This window comes from Castor canadensis, chromosome 2, assembly GCF_047511655.1.
Source record: "Castor canadensis chromosome 2, mCasCan1.hap1v2, whole genome shotgun sequence".
In the NCBI taxonomy this organism is placed as follows: domain Eukaryota; kingdom Metazoa; phylum Chordata; class Mammalia; order Rodentia; family Castoridae; genus Castor; species Castor canadensis.
Genome location: NC_133387.1, coordinates 45,065,590 through 45,088,337, shown reverse-complemented (window position 1 = coordinate 45,088,337; position 22,748 = coordinate 45,065,590). Strand labels below are relative to the sequence as shown.

At 35.7% G+C, this 22,748-nt stretch overlaps 1 protein-coding gene across 1 annotated transcript in view; it reads right to left on the bottom strand.

The window, feature by feature from the left end:
- The window catches only part of Col28a1 (collagen type XXVIII alpha 1 chain), a 146,430-nt gene that overhangs the window by 82,797 nt on the left and 40,885 nt on the right, over nt 1-22,748 (bottom strand). Inside the window, exons 13-18 of the mRNA XM_074064694.1 lie at nt 21,645-21,713; nt 14,549-14,617; nt 13,638-13,706; nt 10,108-10,176; nt 7,080-7,148; nt 6,181-6,249 (exon numbers count right to left, since the gene is read on the bottom strand). Of these exons, the coding sequence (XP_073920795.1) occupies nt 6,181-6,249; nt 7,080-7,148; nt 10,108-10,176; nt 13,638-13,706; nt 14,549-14,617; nt 21,645-21,713 (414 nt within the window). The remainder of the gene's footprint in view (nt 1-6,180; nt 6,250-7,079; nt 7,149-10,107; nt 10,177-13,637; nt 13,707-14,548; nt 14,618-21,644; nt 21,714-22,748) is intronic.

The window sequence follows — 22,748 nt, the reverse complement described above, 5'->3', positions numbered from 1 at the left end:
CATAACTTACAAACTACTATATACTGACAGAAAGTAGTAGATCAATGGCTATCAGACCATTAGAAAGCATATCAGTTATTGGGAGAAGTTAGGGAGGGATGGAAGGATGGTGTTGCAGAAGGACACATGGTAATGTCTGTGGGTAATGGATGCCATTATTATCTTGGCTCTGGGCTGATTTCAAGAGCATATGTATGCTAAAACTGTACAGTTTAAACATGCATGCTCATTTTATGTCAACCAAACAATAAATGATTATTTTAAATGAATGTAAAAATCCTGAATAAAAAATTAAACAATTGGATTACCATCATAAAAATATACACCATAATTAATTGAGTTTATCTCAAAAATACAATGATGGCTCAACATCTAAAAGCTGAAAGGAAAAAATACAATTATTTCAGCAGATATAGAGTTTAATAAAATGCAATACTCATTTATAATTAATAAGTAGCATTTGGTACAAACAGAAATACTGAAGAATTTTTTTTGATTTAAGAAAGGATATTTCTCAAAAACTTATAGCAAGCATCACACTTAAGATTGAAATTTTAGAAGCACTTCCCTTGAAGTCACTTCTTTTTAACATTTTAGTGAATAGCCACCAATGAAAAATGATAAAAATAAGTAAGAGAAAAGAAAATTAAAAAGGAATAGATAACACAGCTTTTATTTTCAGAAAATGTGATTATCTACACAGGGTGTAAAAAGGCAAGAAAGAGAATCTAGAGTTAGAACTTGATTCCACAGGATAACTAGACATCGAAATTGACATACAAAAACTAAAACAAAACAAATAAAAATACTTTTCCTAAATCAGAAGATGGTAATGGGTAATCAGAAGATGGAGAATAAAGAAAACAATATATATCACAAAAAAAAAATCTCCCTGGCACTTTAGAATAATTTTAACAAAAGAAGTATAAGATAAACTTTATGGAGAAAATGACAAGTATTTTTCTTAAAAAATTAGATTGTTTTACTCTGTAAAAGACTCAGTATTTCATCTATAGATTCAATGCAATCCCAACAGAATGTTTAATTTGTCAAGCCAATCCTAATGTTAGGACCAAGAAAAAAGATGATGATGAGAGTATTTTCCCTATGAGATGACAGAATTTATTTAAAATCCATCATTAGCAATACAGAGAAGCAATAGCTCTGAAAAATATATTCAAAGAGAGCAGTAGAGAGAGCTCAAGCACTGATCCTCACAAGTACAGAAACTTGACATAGGACATAAGTATATTGCAAATGAGTGTGGCAAAGATGGACTATCTAGCACCTCCACTGGGTCACCTGAATACCACCATGGAGGAAAAATAGGTACTATACTGACCCAAACACAAAAATTACTTCCACAAAGGTTATCTAAATTTAAGAAGAGAATGCCAACATTTTCAGAAAGATACAGAACATTTTTATGACTTTAAGGTCAAGAATGGTGTTTGTTTGACTTTTGGGTTTTTTTGGTTTGGGGTTTTTTTGTTGTTTTTGTTTATTTTTGGTTTAAACTCAGGGTTTGGCACTTGTAAAGCAGGTGCTCTACCACTTGAGCCACACTTCCGGTTCATTTTGCTCTGGTTATTTTGGAGATGGGGTTTCATGAACTATTTGCCCAGGCTGGCCTTGAACTGAAATCCTCCTGATTGCATGCCTGAGCCACCAGATCCCAGTAAGGTCAAGAGTGTTTTAAAATAGTATTTTTAAAGCACAAGTCATAAAGTGTTAAAAATACAGTAAAATATAAAATGTCTATACACTAAAAGTCACTCTAAGTAAAATGATAAATATAAGCCACAGCTTGAGAGAAGACATTTGCAATCCACATAACAGAAGATTATCATCCAGATGTGAAAGACTGTAATCAATGAGAAAAGAAGCCAGCCTCAGAACAATAAATATCTATAGGAATTCAGAAATAGAAAAACAGGTCACACTAAGTCCCCTTGGTCACACATGAGAGAGGAAGGGTAAAAGAAGGAAGTTAAGAAGATAAATATGGTTGATGTATTTCTTATGCAACAATGAATATATAATTTTTAAATCTGTTGAAATCACCATAAGGGGACTAATGTAGAAAGGAGAAAAATAGAGGAGATGAACAAATTCAGTTTATAATACAAATATAAATGGAAATGGCACAAGGAAACTCCCTTGTGCCATTTATGCTTGTTTAAGATAGCATAACTATCTTAAACAAACAAAAATGTCATGTTTTTAAACAAAATCAGAGAACAGGAGGGCAGAACAGGTCCTGCTTGGGGAGTTGGAATAGAGGAAGGAGAGAGGATATAGGGAAAAGATGTAGGAGGGTGAATATGGTGCAAATACTGTATACACAAGTATGTAAATGGAAAAATGAGACCTGTTGAAACTATTTCAAGAATGGAGTAAAGGGGGGTAAAGGAGAGTGTTGGAAGGAGTGAATTCTCCCTATGATATATTATAAGAACTTTTGTGAATGCCACAATGTACCCCCAGCACAATAAAAAATAATAATAAAGATCCACCAAAAAAGGATGTGGAAAAATGGTTCATTTAATTATCAGGGAATAAAGATTCAGACAATGAAACATATTTTACACATTTCACATTTGCATGGATGTAGAGAAAAGAACATCATCGCATATTGCCAGCAAGAAGATGAAATGGTACAACCAAGTTGAACAGGAATTTTGTAATGTCAAAATTGAAGTCTTACATATTCTAGGATCTTCCACCTCTACCTCTATCTTCTACTGGTCAAAAAAAACTTGTACTCTGACTTACACAAAAGGAAACACAGTGTTTGTAGGATCATTGTTGGCAAAAGTAAAATAGGAGAAAGCAATTTAAATACCCATCAATAGAAATGGATAAATACAAAATGAGATTTTTCATATAGTGGACTACAATAGAGCAATAAAAATGAATGACTTAGAGACATATAAAGCTCCAAACAAAACATAAGGATACATATCTTGAAGAATGGTACATTGTGTGTACTTCAGAATACACAAAAAAAGCAACATATGGTTTACATTTAAAAACATGTGGGAAATTATAAAAACTTTGAAGGAACAATAAACACCAAAGTCATGATAATGATTTTGCCTATGGAGGAAAGGGAGAACAATGGGCAATGGAGGGACAGGCAAGAGCCTTCCAGCTGTATCTGTGATACTTCTTAAAAATGTCTGAGTCAACAAACAAAATCAAATACCTAGGTGTAAACCTAACAAAAGATGTGAAAGACCTCTACAAGGAAAACTATACACTTCTGAAGAAAGAGATTGAGGAAGACTATAGAAAGTGGAGAGATCTCCCATGCTCATGGATTGGTAGAATCAACATAGTAAAAATGTCGATACTCCCCAAAGTAATCTACATGTTTAATGCAATTCCCATCAAAATTCCAATGACATTCATTAAAGAGATTGAAAAATCTACTGTTAAATTTATATAGAAACACAAGAGGCCACGAATAGCCAAGGCAATACTCAGTCAAAAGAACAATGCAGGAGGTATCACAATACCTAACTTCAAAGTATATTACAAAGCAATAACAATAAAAACAGCATGGTACTGGCACAAAAACAGACATGAAGACCAGTGGAACAGAATAGAGGATCCAGATATGAAGCCACACAACTATAAGCAACTTATCTTTGGCAAAGGAGCTAAAAATATACGATGGAGAAATAGCAGCCTCTTCAACAAAACCTGCTGGGAAAACTGGTTATCAGTCTGCAAAAAACTGAAACTAGATCCATGTATATCACCCTATACCAAGATTAACTCAAAATGGATCAAGGATCTTAATATCAGACCACAAACTCTAAAGTTGATACAAGAAAGAGTAGGAAATACTCTGGAGTTAGTAGGTATAGGTAAGAACTTTCTCAATGAAACCCCAGCAGCACAGCAACTAAGAGATAGCATAGATAAATGGGACCTCATAAAACTAAAAAGCTTCTGTTCATCAAAAGAAATGGTCTCTAAACTGAAGAGAACACCCACAGAGTGGGAGAAAATATTTGCCAACTATACATCAGACAAAGGACTGATAACCAGAATATACAGGGAACTTAAAAAACTAAATTCTCCCAAAACTAATGAACCAATAAAGAAATGGGCACGTGAACTAAACAGAACTTTCTCAAAAGAAGAAATTCAAATGGCCAGAAAACACATGAAAAAATGCACACCATCTCTAGCAATAAAGGAAATGCAAATCAAAACCACGCTAAGATTCCACCTCACCCCTGTTAGAATAGCCATCATCAGCAACACCACCAACAACAGGTGTTGGCGAGGATGCGGGGAAAAAGGAACACTCTTACACTGTTGGTGGGAACGTAGACTAGTACAACCACTCTGGAAAAAAATTTGGAGGCTACTTAAAAAGCTGGACATCGATCTACCATTTGATCCAGCAATACCACTCTTGGGGATATACCCAAAAGACTGTTACTCCAGAGGCACCTGTACATCCATGTTTATTGCGGCACTATTCACAATAGCCAAGTTATGGAAACAGCCAAGATGCCCCAGCACTGACGAATGGAGTAAGAAACTGTGGTATCTATACACAATGGAATTTTATGCAGCCATGAAGAAGAACGAATGTTATCATTCGCTGGTAAATGGATGGAATGGGAGAACATCATTCTGAGTGAGGTTAGCCTGGCTCAAAAAACCAAAAATCGTATGTTCTCCCTCATATGTGGACATTAGATCAAGGGCAAACATAACAAGGGGATTGGACTATGAGCACATGATAAAAGCGAGAGCACACAAGGGAGGGGTAAGGATAGGTAAGACACCTAAAAAACTAGCTAGCATTTGTTGCCCTTAACGCAGAGAAACTAAAGCAGATACCTTAAAGCAACTGAGGCCAATAGGAAAAGGGGAACAGGTACTAGAGAAAAGGTTAAATCAAAAAGAATTAACCTAGAAGGTAACACCCATGCACAGGAAATCAATGTGAGTCAATGCCCTGTATAGCTATCCTTATCTCAACCAGCAAAAACCCTTGTTCCTTCCTATTATTGCTTATACTCTCTACAACAAAATTAGAAATAAGGGCAAAATAGTTTCTGCTGGGTATTGAGGGGGGGGAGAGGGAGGGGGCGGAGTGGGTGGTAAGGGAGGGGGTGGAGGCGGGGGGAGAAATGAACCAAGCCTTGTATGCACATATGAATAATAAAAGAAAAATGAAATAAATAAATAAATAAATAAAAAATGTCTGAGTCAATATGCCAAAATGCTAACATCTGATAAAGCCAGGCTGTGGATTGCATGCATATTCTTTGCATTGTTATCTACACTGGTGAGTATATTTGACATATTTCATTTTTTAAAGTGAGAAAAACTTAAGATTGCACACCTAGAAAATGGCACAACTGGGATTTGAGTTTTGGTAGTCTAATTTTGCTGAGCCTTACTCTATTGTAGCTTGCCTCTTTAAAGTTGATGTATAAATGATAATATATGATATACATACAAGCAAATGTATATATCACATATGTGTATCTTACACATATGTATCTGTCATGCATATGTACATAACACATATATGTGTATACTGCATACATATATTTACATATATATCATACTTAGCATTTAGCATATTATGTATACATCAAAACTGGGCAAAAGTGACAGCTATTATTATTGAATTGATACATTTTTATCCTTGTAATATATTTATATATGTGATATGTATATTCTTTTATAGCTATACCTTACATATTCTTCTAATATTCAAATATAAGAATAATGACAATGACAGCAGAATAATGGTGAAGTTTAGGACTCAGCCTGGCTTGCCAGGCCCTTCACCTTTCAAGACAAGTTTCAGAAATTGTGAAGGGTAGATTAAGGATTCATTCATTTCTTCAGCAGTATTTATTGAGCATCTATCATGTCCTCAAAATTGGGTGTTCAATAGTAAACAACATAACACGGTCTCTGTACCAATGAAGCATTTATTTCAGAGCAGCCCTGTCTAATAGAAATCTCAAGGAAGCCATGCATATAGTTATAACTTTTCCAATAGCCACATTAAAAAAGTTAAGATAGAGAGGTTACATATAGTTAGATGATACATGCATAATCTATATTGCCCTTGGTTGTAAAGGAAATCTTATATAATATTATGTAACTTGCATCTGAGCAGCTTAGTCAACTCACCTTTGGACCTTGTACTCCAATTCCCATTGGTCCTCTAGGGCCTGTAGGTCCCATCTGGCCTACTTCTCCCTAGTAAGGAAAGTGTTTGAATATGGCAGCAAAATGAAAATAATATCTTCTTGCTTTTGATCTCCTTAAAGATATCTTATTTCAACAAAGTAAGATAAAACAGCTTCATGTGCTCAATTCATATTATTTTAAGGAAACTCCTGTAAAAGGCACATGGAAAAGATAGGCATCTACATACCAGAACAGCCAAGGAGACTGCTGGTCAAGAAACATTCCATAATCAGAGACAGCAACCTGAGCTTTCAATGAGCCCCTCAAGGGTAGCAATGGTGCTCTATCAACCCACTTCTCATACAGGCAGAACTAAGGGTGTCCCCACGTGAGCAGCCTCTGAGAAGTACTTTATTTAATAATGATTAGTGATTCTTCAGGCACCTAGTTAGCTGATAAGTGTCATGCTCTTCAACAGGTGAATAATAGGCCTGCTTTAAGAGATAATTTGATTTCAAAGTTCATGGGAAAATTTTGTTAGGTCATTTCTGGCTCTGGCTCTTTAACTAAGGTTTTCATAGCTGGACTCCCTGTGGAAGTTCTGGTGATAATGCAAACAGCCAAGCTGGAGAAGCAAGAGACCACTGGCCAACCCCAGTTATTTCACTACTTGGATTGCTAGAATAGGGTTTCCTGAATAAAAATAATAAATAAAGGTTATATAAGAAAAGGCCTATTAAGGCACAAAGATGTGTATTACATCTTCAAAATTGTTATTCACAGACATCTCTAATTTTTAAGATAACACCATCTGTTCTCTTCCAAATACACTAACACTTGCCAGAAAATACAAACTATGTTATAAATACATTAAACTTTACTGTCATTTAGAAAGTTACCTTGGAACCAGGTAAACCTTGTCCCGGGGGCCCTTGTGGACCAGGTGGACCAATAGGACCTTGGCTTCCCTTTAAAATAAAAAAAAGAATTACAAATGTTATTAGTGAAATTAAGAAGTTATTTGGATAGGAATAAATTCCAGTCCTCTAAAGTGAAAGTTTAGTTTATACTCCAAAATCAACTGCTCATACTACATGAGCCTGTGCTGAATAGTTACTGCTCCACAGTAAGAAAATTTTTAGCTTGTCCACATGCACACCCATAGTAAGGATCACATCTCCCAGTTCTGTTGCAGCTGGGTGTAGCCATGTGGACCAGAGCCTGGTCAGTGGGGATATGAATGGACTGCTGTGTCTAATTTCTTGCATGAAGAAGCACTCATGATTCTTCCTTTTCCCTATCCCCAGTGGAAAGAATGAAGCCATGGTAGAAATCCTGGATCATGTAGATAGGGAGAGCTCTCTCAGAAAGGCAGAAGAATGAAGAAAGCTAAACCCCCAATGAGACCAACAAACAAAATCACTGCCCTAGTTTGGAATTCTCAATAGAAAAAGTAAAATTCCATCTTGTTAGCCCACTTCACATCTCTGACACATTCAGGCAAACCTATATACTAGGCAGGTGCTTTAACTGCTTGAGCCACTCCAAAAGCCAAACCTGTATGTTAATTGGTCCAATTGGTATATTTCAACACGTAAAATTGAAGGTTCTATGTGGGCTCTAAGAAATCACAGCCAACAGACAATAAGCTGAACATGTTTGAACACGACTCCTTCACTTACATTGTGAGTACAAAAGGGGGAAGGAAACAGGATTTGTAAAGCTCTTCTCTGAAGAAAGTGATGTAGATTATCAGGGTTTTCTTTGTAGAAAATGATCTTCATCACTCTGTCTAAAAGAAGGACTTTACTGAAACCACTTATGTACTTTGATTTTTGTTTTGGGGACACTGGGACCAATGTCTGACTCATGCCTGAGTAAGCTAAAATGGCCTATGGTAGCCAAAAGAGGCTGAGATCAGGTATGGCAAGGCAAAGCCACTTGAGATTTTCCTGCAGATAAGTTATATACCAGGTGTGAGACAACACTGGCTTGGAACTATTTTGAATCTTGCCCCAAAGACCTGAAAGGGTAACAAAACTCTCAATAAGAGAGTAAGCCCCTAGAAAAGCAGAAGCAGAGATGGAGAAACAGCTGGAGGACCAGTCCTCCATCCATATCTTAGGAGGCCTGTTGAAGGAGCCAGTGAAAAACTCCACAGGAAGAGGTCAGCTTAAAACTCCACCAAGCCTTGAGTACACAAAACGGCCACAGCACCAATCTAGAAAGAGCCTCTGTGCCCTCCTCCAACCCTCCTCAGCCTGGGAGAAATGAGAAATGTGACCTCCCTGCAGCTAAGGAAGATTAATAAATTGACTAATCACTTTTTATTACAGAAATGCTCCCCACTGGAAAAAATATATATAAAAGGATGGCAAGAGAAAAAAAACTAAAATTCTTTTTTGCTTACATCCAACAAACTATAGTTGTACAAATAGTGTTTACAAATACATCATTATTTTAAATGCATTTTATTATGTAACAAGTGGTATCCCTTTTCTGTAGCTAGATGATACAATTGATTGTTCATTTTTTAAATGCAAATATTATATTATTATATTATATTATATAGTCCTTTTTTTTCTGGTTGATGAGGCTGAGCAGTCTAAACAATTTAAGGAAGCAAAGATTGCTGCAATATAAATATTGAACAGTTACAAAAAGGAACCCTTTCTGACATTGCAAGAGTTTGCAAGTAACATGCAATGGGACAAGAAAAAAATTCACACGATGTGCACGTATGTGTCACTTTATTTTGTAAAACATCCCAAGTGATCGAGCCATGTAATGAAAGATACTATAAACATGTTGTTGGAAACAGAAGTCTCCTCAAATACCTAAGTGAGAAAATTTATTTCTAGAAGGGATACAGGAAGAAATAATAAACACAAGATTTCAGTATATAAACGTGAAACTAAGGACAAGAAGAAAACTGAATAACTGCATAAGCAGACATTAAATTTAAGTAGAATTTATATTATTTTTCTCTTAAAAGGGCAAATAAATTCTTTTCTTGATCAGAGAAAGAACACATTCCATTTATTCTCCTACCCATTAGGGGCCAGCTCTGTAAGGACAATTTCACTTTATGCTCTTTTTCTCTTGAAAAGAAGAAAAGGGGACAACAAAACAAAAGAAATTAAAGTTGAGAGGTGTTTTGTTTTGTTTTGCTAACTGAAGAAACACCACCTCCATCAAGGACCAGCATTAAAGGCAACAGGAAGCCGCCGCAGGTGGGAGGTCCAGAACCCACAGGCCACCTGGACAGACTCATCTGTCTTTGAACCTCATTCTCAGCCTGTGAGTAGTAACTCAGCACAAGGAACACAAGACCCAAGATATAACAGAACTGTCTAGCACTTCTAGAACCAGAATGTAAAACCTACTGAACCCAACAGATTAAGTACAAAGCTTGAGAATGCCGGATGTTAGAGTCAAACCAAGATCCTCAAGTAGTCAAAACACCCATCTCTTAACTATTGTCTAAATATTTATTTACAGATTTATCCTAACTTCTTCTGCACCTAATCCTCCTATACCAGAAACTCTGCCAAGGGCAAGGAAGTGGAAAAAGTAATACTCACTTTTATTGTTGCTTGGGCTAAACACAGAAACCAATAGTATACCTGTTGCTCTCTCAAGGGGAATTAAAAATATAAAATATTACACCAGACACTTACCCTGTTAATTAGATCTTAATGTTAAAAGTTGCAGCACCAAAAACCAATGATTTATTTTTAAGTCTTGGAAAGTTCTAAAATTAAAATCTTCTCATGAAACTATCTTATCCTTCCCTACATTTGCTTCTTGACTCCATTGCAATTTGACTGTCAAATATACTCAAAGGTGTCTGCAGGACTGGCCTTCACTGAACTCCAGGACTGGAGTGGAACGTTCAGTACCAAGAAAGGAGAAGAGCATTAATACCTGTTCCCCTTGACTTCCGATTCCTGGGGTGCCCACTGGTCCTTGGGGTCCCACCGGTCCCAAATCTCCCTATGAGAAAATGTCAGAAATATAACAACAAATCAAACCTCCTTCTTTCATACTTTGTTAATCTGGAATTAGGCTATTCTAAAATCTACATTTATACTTTTAAAAAGTTCAGTAAGAAAAACCATAAAACTTCAATTCTTTTGAGCAGTTTTTAGTTTAAATTTGCCAAAATAGTGAATGACATTTTCACTATTTCATCTAAATTGGTTAGCATCTGTATCAGTTTATATTTAGCAACCATTTTTCTAACAACCAAAAGTTTCCAAATAGTTCTAAAAAGATACAAATAACTTCCTGTTAAGATCATAACAGAAATATTTAAAAGTATAAAATTCATAGGATACAAGAAAACTAAAATTTGAAACATAAACAGAAGGAAAGTATTTTAATTTTTAAAAATAACTTCTTTCCAAACTTATTAAAAGCACATTTTGAAAAATAATAAATGATCTAATATGAAGGCAACAAAGTCAAGAAACCCATACTTCTCTCACAAAATAAATTGGAAAAACCAAGTGAGTGTTATCAGTGAGAAAGGAACAATATTACTCATTCATTCTTTGAGTCTTTCTACAAAATTCTGATGAGTGCCCATATGTGCCAGGGACTGTTCCAAACCCTGGGAAACAGCAGGGATCAAAACAGCCCCAAATCTCTGTCCTCAACAGAGCCTACATTTTAGTAAGGTAAGCATATGTCAATAAGCAAGGCGGGTGGAGAAAATAAATAGTATACTAGATAATGATAAGTGCTTAAGCAGGAGGCAGTAACACCCTTGCATAAGGTGGCCTGCATGGCCTCAATGATAGGTAGAAACCTGGGGGAAAGCATGCCAGGCAGAGCAAACAGCTGCTACAAGGATGATGTCTGGCCCATTTCAGAAACTGTAAGGACACAGTATAGATGGAGTTCATGACCATAAGGGGAGCAGTGCATGATGAAGTTACAGAGGTAGGACAGTACACCAAAAAAAGAGCGGGAGTCGGGGAGGAAGGTCAAAGAAATGAAGAAGCAGCAGTGTGTTCTGAAAAGGAGCAGCCAGAGAGATCAAGCAAAGAGTGGGTTTCAAAAGGCAAGGGACCTAGTAATAGGTCAAAGTCAGTTGACTACTTGAGAATTGACTACTAGATTGGGCAATGTGGACAAGGATGTCATTTCAATGGAAATTATATTTAGACTACATCAGAGTCAGCAAACTTTTTCCTAAGGAGTTGGATAGTAAATATTTTTGACTTGATAGCCAAAAGAACATCTCTTTTGGTTCTGCTTTAGTAGTGTGAAAGCAGTCATAAACAGATGTGCCTATATTCTAACGTCACTTTATTTAAAAAGACAGACAGCTGGGACTAAATATGTTTTATGAGCAGAAGCATACAATTAGATCACACTTTATATAATATTAAAGTTTTGATATATTTGCATCCAGTAATGCCTTGGAATGTGTCAACCCCTGGTCTAAATAAATATCCTGGAAGGAAAATATAATAGAGTCGAGTTCTGCTACAGAACTTGGTTGCTGATTATGCAGGAGACACTGTGCTAAACACTTTTCATGCTTTATCACTTAATCCTCCGAATAACTCCCTGTAGCAGGCAACTCAAATAACTCACTTCAGATCAAACACTGTTAGATGATAAGTGGGACATTCTTTTCCACTCTGATTCCAGAACCCAACTCAGAACCACTGTTCTGCAAATATTCAATAGATTAAAAAAAAAGTACTTCTTTGTTTTGTACCAATTACACATTTGTGAGCCTTTATCACTTGAATCATGCAACAGAGTCTCTGAATCTAATGATATATGCAAAAGAACAGGAATCTAATATATGTCAAACAATAGGAAAGGAAGAAAGGGGGTGAAGGAAAAAGGAAACAATATTGATTTGGTAAGGGAACAGCAAATAAAAGCTTTGCTATGTGATAATGTCCTGATATTTCAAAGTATTTTCTTTGCATGTGCTCCAGATGTAAAAACAAAAATACCGTGCCATGGCAACACTTGAAAAAGTTGATTCACTGAACTCATAAAACAATGGTCCTGTTGTATCCAGTACTTACTGTTCCAAAGAAAGAAAGAGCATCTTACATATTTTTGGAGTGTTTTGTAGTTTCTGTTACAACTAGAGTGAGCTATTTGAATTGAGAATTGTATTACATCTAACATTTCTATCTCTCACTATCACTACTTCTGCTATTTAAATACAGACAGCCAGAAGAGACAACTACCAGGATATAAAAAGAGTAAGTCATTCAAGATTGAAACCCAACACTTGATATTATAGAGTATTACTTGATATTCTAATATAATAAATATATAATATATGCTTAGAGTTTGACATATAAATGACTCCAAATTGACTATGAGGTCTATATTTTTCACATACATCTTATGGCCTCTCCCTTCTTTCAGTTTTTACCCCCAACTGGTCTTTACATCCTGATTAGTTTTTAGAAGCGTCTATGACCAGCCTCACAACCTTACTTCTAATCTGCGGGTAGTTTAAAGAAAACAAGTAACCAGTGAGAAAGAGAAAAGCAATGTATGACATCCAGGAGCTGACTTGACATGGGTAGGTATGCTGTGTTGTTAAACATAAGCCAGTTCATAGATCATCAACATCAGACAAAGCCATGGATCCAGACAAACCAAAACCACTTCACAATCACAGACCACTTCACATGAGCACAGGTAAAACAACAAACACTGGTCAAATCCCAAGAAATGCACAAACAACCCCCCTACACTGGCTAAAACCAGTTGTTGCTACTTCTTTACCAATTACAACTCAGCTTTGACACCATTTTTCTCAACTTCCAGACTCATCTGGTATGAGTCTCATCTTTAAAAGGCTCAGTTGTAAAATTACTCCCGAGCCACTCTGTGCTTCCTTGAGCACTCCTCCAAATCACCTAAATGCTATGAAAAGTTTACCTTTCATCATGAGGTTCTGTTGGCTACCCATGGTAACTGGTCTCCATCACTACAGTAAGTCAGTAAGTCTTTGCTCAACTATCAGTGGACTCTTGTTTGTCCTTGTAGAGTATAGAAACTCTAGATTTCTTAAGAGAGCTCCCTTATTTTAAGGTAATTTTTTGAGTAAGAACAGAATAGATATGCACTTCTGCAATGGAGTCAAGTCAATATGTTTTTAATAACTTTTTTTATTTAAAAAAAAGTGGTGTCTGTTGATAATGTTCAATTTTAAAGATGCTTTGCTGATAAAAGAACTCATTGGAAGTTAGAACCCAAATGAGGGAGACATGACTGTAAATATAAAAAACAGGAATTCCCAGATCATACTTCATCTTACATAGCAATATGCCTTGCACATACTAGGTTTATAATTAACTGGATACCTGAATGGCATGGTTGTCACACTACACAGTTACATACATAGACAGAAATGACAACAAAATTTTACTGGCATTTTTTTCTATTATATACTTTATATACAGTACCTTTTCCCCTTTGATTGACAAGCCTTGTAATCCTTGTGGGCCAATTGGTCCTTCAGAACCCTTTTCACCCTGAAAGTACATAGGAGGGATATCAGTGCACTAAGAAAAACAAGGAGTTTAAAGAATTTGTACTAGAATTACTATGAATTATGCTTCAAGTAGATTTTTTTTTTCTTTTTCTTTCTTTTGTTTTTTTGAAGTACTGGGGTTTGAATTCAGGGCCCTGTGCTTGGTAGGCAAGTGCTCTATCATTTGAGCCACACCCCCATTCTTTTTTTCTTTTAGTTTATTTTTTAGGTATGGTCTTGCCATACCCCTGCATTACATTGTTTATGGTTGCTTTCAAGCTACAGCTGCAGAGGTGAGTCATTGGTACAAGTACCATATGGCCTAGAAAGCCTTAAGTATTTGCTATCTGGCTGATTAGAGAAAGTTTGCCAACCTCTGTGGTAGAGGCACCTGAGATCCAAGGATGATATGTGGAGAGCAGTAAGAAGGTGATCTTTCAAGACCTTTTGTTCACTATGGTAAGTTTATCATTCTTGTTATAATGGTGGCAGTGCTATTAAATATTGGTACATTAGACTCTGTATCTTACTGTGTTTCTTAAAGCAACACTGGAAGCAAAGTTGCCATAGTTACATTCAATAAAATAACTTCTAGGCATAAAGAAATTATCCATCACTACAGCATTAGTGACTACAAACTAAGAGATTTTTCTAATTTCATATGAGATAATTACATGAAAGACAAGTCTGTTGATTATGTCGTAACTAAAAATTTCATGTGAAGGAGAAATATACATATTCTGTCACAAATACTTGTCTTCTAATAATTGGCATTTTTACAGTTTTGTAATTCATGATTATGCAAGACAAAGCACTTTTTTCTAGTTTGGAAGTTATTCTTACCTTTGGTCCTGGGAACCCTTCCCCAGGTATGCCTCTCTCTCCCGGTGCTCCCTCAGGACCACGGGGACCCTAGTTAGGGTGGGAGGAAATGGGGGACAAGAGGGGAAGAAAATGGGGGGAGGAGAGATAGAAGGAAATGGGGAAGAAAGAGAATGGTTATATTTCAGTTCACAGTTCACATGGACAAGGCAGTGACGTGGTCATGTTAAGCATAGTAAGACTCTTCCTGGGAAGTTCCATGCTGATGAATAGAACTGCACGGCTTGTTTCATTTGAACAGTTAGCATCATGCTAACTGATTGGTTATGGGCTCATAGATAAGGAAGAAAGCTGTAGCCCAGGGTAAAACTGTTTTCTGCCTTTTCCTAATATTGAATATTTTTAAAAACACAGTCTTCTTACTATTTATGCACAGCCTACTTAGTAAAGATTTTAATTAAAAGAAAGCTAACTTCTAATTCAATTTAAATTGTGATACTTATGGGAAACCTAGCTTTTAATGCCAAAACCTTAATCAAAGACTAATATCCATGATGGCATACTCTAATGACAGAGCAATTAGTTTGGGAAAAAAATTAAAACGACCATTAAAACTGGATTATAAACTAAACTGAAAAGTGCCAAGTTAACATCATACATTTTAACAGAGAAAGTATTAGCCAATTATTCTTCTTTCATAATATGACAAATTAAAAGACACAATTACATTAAATAAAAAGAAAGTCTTTTTTCTACCTCATTCAAAATTTTTTTTAATTTATCCAACAAATATTTACCAAAGCACAATAGGTACAAGGAACTATGATAGGTTCTAGGAATGCAGGCAGAGCTACTCCTGTCTCAGGAAGTTTACAGTCTTGTGTGATAGTTAAAAGCAGATTTTGGTATCTTTTGGACTGAGGTTCAAGTACCAGTTGTGCTACTTATTAGCCATGGGATCTTGAAAAGTAATTCAGTCTCTCTAATGTTAAACACTGTCCTCAGAACGGTAAAATAATAGTATCCACCTAAACACAAGTATAACATAAAGATTAAGTCAGAGAGATTAAAAGCACTTCCACTTTAATCACCTAATAAATATCTGCTGTGATTATCAAAACTATTTTCCTTGAGTCCCATAATTGCTACAGATGGCCCTTCATAGAAGTTTGTACATATAAGGTAATCTCAGAAGGCATAGTTTGCATTGAACAACACGGAGATAGGCAAGTGGACTAGAACAACATGGAGATAGGCAAGTGGACCAGAACAAACACCAAAGCCTCCTTCCTCCCTTTGCTACATCATAATCCATCAGCTCAGGTGAGAGTGAATATATCAGAGAATTTAAGGAGCCATGTGTTCAAAATAGAGTTAATAGAGTTAATACTCATGGGCAAATACATAGGGAATTTAAAAATCAGTGATCTGAAGTTTAATTACTATAAACCGTCAGAGAAATATTCTACACCATCAATATGTTCTCAGGTTTTCTAGTTATGTAGTCAAGATGATTATTAACTAGAGAAGAGAAACACCAGGTGCTTAGATTAGAAGAACCATCCTTTTAATTTATAAGGCAGTACCAAAGGATCATCTAAAATATTTTTTATTGACAGATAATAATTGCACATCATTTCTAAAAGACAGAAATGCTTCTATAAAAATCTCAGTGTCCTTTTCAAAGGCCATGAGAACCAATTACAACTACAACACACTTATTTGGCTTTTAACAAACACCTCTAATAAAATATATATATATAATGCAGAAACCTAATTATCAGTCTAATCAGTGAAATGCTTTTATTGAGGCATTAACAATGTGATAAAATAGGATTGCTCATTATTGCTTATTACTTTCCTTAATAAAATCAAGCATTAAAGATAAATACCCTAAATAATAGTAAAAGTTGGCCATTATTGTCAAACAGTGTCGTCTACTTTATCTTTAACCTCAGAGTAATTAGAGTTCTATGACAGGGAATTTTTTTTAACTGAGAGTACTTTGAATAACCTTGCATGAAAAAAAAAAGATTTCCCTGAGTATCTTGGCCAATTTGGTTTTTATGGATCATCTGTACTTACCAGATCAGCACAAAACTAGTGGTAATTACAAAAAAGATGATAGCTGACAGTTCAAAGTTAGGAATCAGTGAACTCACACTGTCATGGTGTTGAAAAGAGAGTACAAAGCCTGGAACATCTGAAATGACTCAGGCAAAGAAATTGGAGCTGAATCTTTGTCAGTCCAAAGGTGAATCTTTGTCAGTCCAAATGTAAATCTTTATGTGACTTCTAAATAATGTGACTTCAAAAACTGGTATTGCTTATTTTTTATTATGACACTTTGGTACAACATTATATTAAGGATACATTATCGGATGTCCTTCCTATCTTTGTTACAATGTTTCTTTCCACAAAACTTCACAATATCACTCTAATTTTTGTAATTGTGGCTTAGAAAGCAAGCAAACAAGCAAAATTTCACATTTTGACTCTCTAGCTACAAACAGAATGACAAGTAATATAAAATTTTCCTTAAAATGAATTGCAAAGGCAGAGCTGACCCCAAAGGCAATCACAGGACTCAAAAGCAGAGCAGAAGACTCTAAGTAAGGATCTAAGTTGCTGCTATTGCTATCCTGGGCAGAAAAGTGTGTTTGTGGAGGGCCAAGAATCTAGGAAGTCTACAGAGAGAAATTGTAGCAAAGACTTTGGCTTGCCCAATGGAAATGAGGAGAGAATCAGAACCGAAATCCCACAGACACCTGGGAACTTAGCAGGCATTGGTGGCTCATACAGTAAAAAAAAAAAAAAAAAAAAAAGAACAACACAAAGAAAAAGAAAAAACAGTTTGAGAGACTTCATCTCAACAGCAAAGAGTTGGGCATGGTAATTCATACCTGCTGTCCCATCTATAGTGGGAAGTGTAAAATAGGAGGGTGATAGTCTAAGCCAGCCTAGGCAAAAAGCAAGACCCTATCTCCAGAGCAAAAATAACCAGAGCAAAAAGAGCTGGTGGAATGGCTCCAGTGGTAGAGCTCCTGCCCAGCAACCATGAAGCCCTGAGTTCAAATGCCAGTACTTCAAATAAATAAATAAAAATTGGACCTTCACAATTATATGCCTTCAATGAAAGAGCAGAAATAAGCCATCCCATCTGAACAGTAATCTGAGCAATAATAATTTTATCTGCTCTGGCTTGGGCTCTAAATGACCAAAATTTCCTAACTAGTCCCATGCTATGTATGGATTTATGGTTCCTAAGACATCACCTCAGCAGTTTGAAACAGTTTAGTTGAGATGTTAGCATCAATGAAAACCCCAGAACATATAAAAGATGCAAATACAAATTGCTCTCCAACACCCTCCATATGGAACACTTGGGATTTTCACAAAGCCCTGCTGAAAATGAGTTCAGATTCCAGAGTGCAAACATACTGGAATAGAACTTCTAATAAAAGTGAACCAACATAATATAAACTTCCCTAAGATTGGTGAATAATAGAATAAAATGAAACAGACCAAAAAAGTATATCATAACTACTTAATGTTCTTAAAGAAAGAAAATATAAGAAGCAGAGTTCAGGATGGTAAAAAGATATTAGTATTGTAAAAAAAAAAAGACAGATTTAAAAAATAATATCAGGAATTTTTTTAAATGCTCATTAAATTGAAAAGCATTGGATGAAGCTGGGCACAGTGGCACAGTGGCGCACAACTGTAATGCTAGCTACTCAGAAGGCAGAGATCAAGAAGATCTTAGTTGGAGGCCAGCCTGAACAAAAAATTCACATGGTCCCATTTTAAACAATAAAGGCTGGGTGTGGTAGCTTGTGCCTGTCAGCCCAATTATTAGGGAAGCATAAATAGGAGGATCACATTCCAAGCTAGCCTATGCATAAAAGTGAGATGCTTTTTGAAAAATAACTAAAGCAAAAAAGGCCTGGGGGTATGGCTCAAGTGGTAAAGAGCCTGCCTGGCAAGTCTGAGACCCTGAGTTCAACCCTACTACTGCCAAAAAAAAATAAATTGAATGAGAACTAAACATAATGGGGAATGCATATAATCCCAGAGTTTAAGGCTAATTTGGTCTACATAATGAGACCTTGTCTCAACACACAAAACAAAAAACAAAGAGTAAAGGATAAATTACTAAGAAATGGAATCCAGTTCTTCACACCTGCTAAAACTGTTATAATAAACTACATAATTACATTTCAGCCAAAGACTGAATTTAGTGCCTACATTCTTTCATTGAAAACAACTACTAAAAGATGTACTATGTGGAAAAAAAAAAGAATCCCATCAAAAAGAAAAGAAGGAAAGTTATAGATTTCTTGGGATTTTCTATGGAGATCATCACGTTATCTGCAAATAGGATCAGTTTCGTGTTTTTCTTTTTTTATCTCAACGTCTCTTGTTTCCTTTTCTTGCCTTATTTGTGCTGCTAGAATTACCGGTATTGCATTGAATAAGACTGGCGAAAGTAGACAGCCTTGTCCTGTTCCTGATCTTAGAGGGGCGCATCCAGCCTTTTACCTTTAACGTTAGCAGCAAGATTTTTGTAGAGGTTGAGAAAGTTTCCTTCTGCTCCCAGACTTCCGAGAGACTTTATTGGGGTTTTATAGGGCCTACGAGGCATTTGAGTTTTGCCTAGTCCTTTTCTATGCCTTAGATATGATTATGACATCTTTTTTATTTAGCCAAGTAATGTGGCATATTATATTGACTTTCAATTAAACTGGCCTTGGATCCATAGAATAAACCTTACTTGTTCATGCTCTATCATTATTTGTAAATATTGCTGAGTTCTATCTACCAATAATTTGATAAGGATTTTTGTGTCTGTATTTATGAGAGACATTGGTATGTAGTTTTCTTCTTATGTAATGTTACTATTTTGTTTTGGTATAACAGGGAAACTGGCCTCATAAAATAAATTGATAAAGTATCCTATTCTCTTCAATTTTCTGAAGGAGATTTTACTGTTAGTCATAATGTTTTTTTTTAAAAGAAAAGAAAATCTAAATCAAGGGTAGTAAATGTGCAACCTAAATTTGTCTTCCTGTAGGAGGTTTGCTAAATCATTATATTTTTCAATATGATTAAAATATTTCATGAAAACAAAATGTTTTTAAAACTAGAATGAATAAATAAGACTCAAATTCTTAAGTTTATTGCTGAGTTTGAAAGATGTAAACCACAGCAAAACAGAAAGCTCTTTGAACAAAATATCCATCAATTTATACTAAAAAGCAAAAGTCTATGATTTATTTCCCTGGCATTTTCAGAACTTTGGTTCAATATTTCCAATTCTGAAAATCATAGAGCTGCAGATATTAACAATATTTTAATTTTACAGAAGTTAAAATTTGAGACTACAGTGAATTAAAGATATCCCCAATTCTTTGACATTCTTCAGAAGGAGGTGGAGTCCTTCTCTGTTCTGCTCAATTCTGAGCTGGTGCTGTGCTTGTTTTAGTCAACTGCATCACAGAAATGATGCCATGTATTTTCTGATGATGAGTGGTTTTATCTGTTGGAACACTCCTGTGTAGATTCAAGCTGCCATGCTGTAAGCAACCACAGGTAAAGGCCAATATGCAGGAGAACTGAGGTCTTTGGACAGCCCCAATTGAGTTCCCAACCAACAACTAGAACTAATTGTCACCCATTGTATGTGGGGCCATTTTAACCTTGTAGCCATTCTAGCAATCTAATTGACTTCACATTATATAGAACTCCCCAGTCAATCCGTAGAATAACAACTTATTGTTTTAAAGCCCCAAGTATTAAGGTCGTTTGTTACATAGCAATATATAACCAAAATAGAGATTCAGATAAATTAGTGGTTTATTTATTTATTGATGGCAAGTCTGGGATTTGAACTCAGGGTTTCACACTTGCTAGGCAGACACTTTATCACTTGAGCCAGACCGCCAACCCTTTTTGCTCTAGTTGTTTTTGATATAGGGTCTTGCTTTTTCCGAGACCAGCCTGGACCACCATCCTCCCACTTTAGGTTTTCCACCATGACAGGGAAGGCAGGCGTGCTCCACCACACCTAGTTTTTTCCAATGAGATGAGGTCTCACATGAACTTCCCCCAACCCCCAGGATAGCCTATAACTGCAATCCTTCCCATCTCAGCCTCCCAAGCAACTGAGTTGACAGATGCCACACCCAGTCATTGGTGGAGATGAAGTCTTATGGACTTTTTTAAGAGCACTCTATGGTTACTAGTTAATGGAAATTTACACAGAATCACTGATCCCTGGGAAATTAGTCCGAGTATTTTTCCTCTGTAGGATGCTGTTTCTTTAATTAGTGTATCCAGATGTTAGTGAAAATCCTAACCCTCAAATAATATGCTGCAATTCACTCAGACTATAGCAAAGAATCATATTTCTGTTAATGCAAAACCAAACTGGGAGACCAACTATCCACAAACAGTTGCTTTTACTTGTACCTTAATGAGTCATTTGCAGTTCTTTAGTAGGACAATTATGATTACTAAAGAAGTTAAGATGCTCCTTATATCAGAATAGTCATGTTTTATTCATTTCCTCTTCACATCTCTTTTGACAGAATTTTTTTCCTTGTCCAACAATAGCAAACTTCAAAGACACATAACATAGACATTGTGAATAAAATAGATTTTATCTTTCTACCATTACCAGCCCTAGCTTTACAGCATACTTGTGGATTAAATAATGACTAGGATCCTTATCTTCAGTGATTTTTTTCTCATCATTAAAGTAATTACAATTTACAGACATTAAACTTTAATCCAGATCTATCATCTCCTAGGAAATTGACACATGAGAACTTTTCTTCTTGGACAAGCTAATTAATCTTGTAGGAGATTTCAGTAAAAGAGAGCCAGTGTGAACATAATGCACACATATAAAATAGTTATACATATTACATATATATATATATATATATATATTTCAAGTGTTGTAAAAAATAACACTAGGATGTGGTCCTTCCATATTTAAGTATTATTGCATCAAGGTAGAAGGTGGAGTCATTTGGCCATTTGTTCTTTCTAGAAAGAATGCATAATAATTATATTTTTCCTTTTTATTCTACTTGCAAATTTTGCTACTTACTGGTTGTCCAGGCTCACCAACTCCAATTGGCCCTGGAGCTCCTGTTCTTCCTTCCTGGCCTCTTTCTCCCTGAGGCAGAAATAATAGAATTAGAGCATCAGTTATTAAATAAAGATAAGCACGGCACAAAATACTCTGATGATTTCAACAATGATAAGTACAAAATAACCAACCTTTTCATATACTTAAACATTAACATTTTTCTAGAGGATGAATATTGGCTTGAATATGAATGTAAATGAGCAAATTCATCAAAAATGTTCATCATCTCTTCTTGTCTAAATGCAAACAGCACTTAATTCACAAACTATTGTGCATTAATGGCAGGATGGGAACTGGCAATGCATTATGGTTACTGATATGGAAAAATTAACCATATTTGTGCTATTCCTTGCCACCACCCTGTAATGCTATCTTTCCTTGTCCCAACTCAGTCTTATTTCACCTCTCCTTTAAGCTGTGTTTCACTACTTCAGAACCCTTCTCCAATAACCCAGCCCATGTTGACTTCCCTGAAGTCTCAATGTACTTATTGTTAAAATACTATCCATGGTAACATTTGATTACATTCAAAGTACACTGTTTTGTACTGTACTATTTTAGTCTTGCAGTAAAGTCAAAGTGTGTCAACCATATAGAAGAGTAACTTAAAATAATTACCTATGCTCAATAATATATTCTGTGAGCTCCAGAGCACCCAAGAGGTATGTTCCCTACCTTTCTAGTTCCCTAAAATTCTTTCTGGCAATGTTTACTTTTTCAGTGTCATGGACTCTCTTGTTTCTGCTTATTTAATGCGAGTTGGTGGTAATTTATGTGCTCAGCTATCTACTTCCTGATAACACATTTATGTTTAAAGTCCATGAAAATTCAGCAGTACTACATGCACATTACAAGAAGATGGGTATTTGGAAACAAGCAAATTTTTCATCCCAAACAAATAAAAAAAATCTTGATTATTCTTACAATGGCTATTTCTGACCAAGACACTTTAGGATCCAAGCATGCAAGAAGTAAGTAACTTCTACAGGAAACCTCCTTGTGCCTATTACATATGGGCAAAACAGAGTTCAAATCACACTCCCTAAGTCTCTACAATAAACT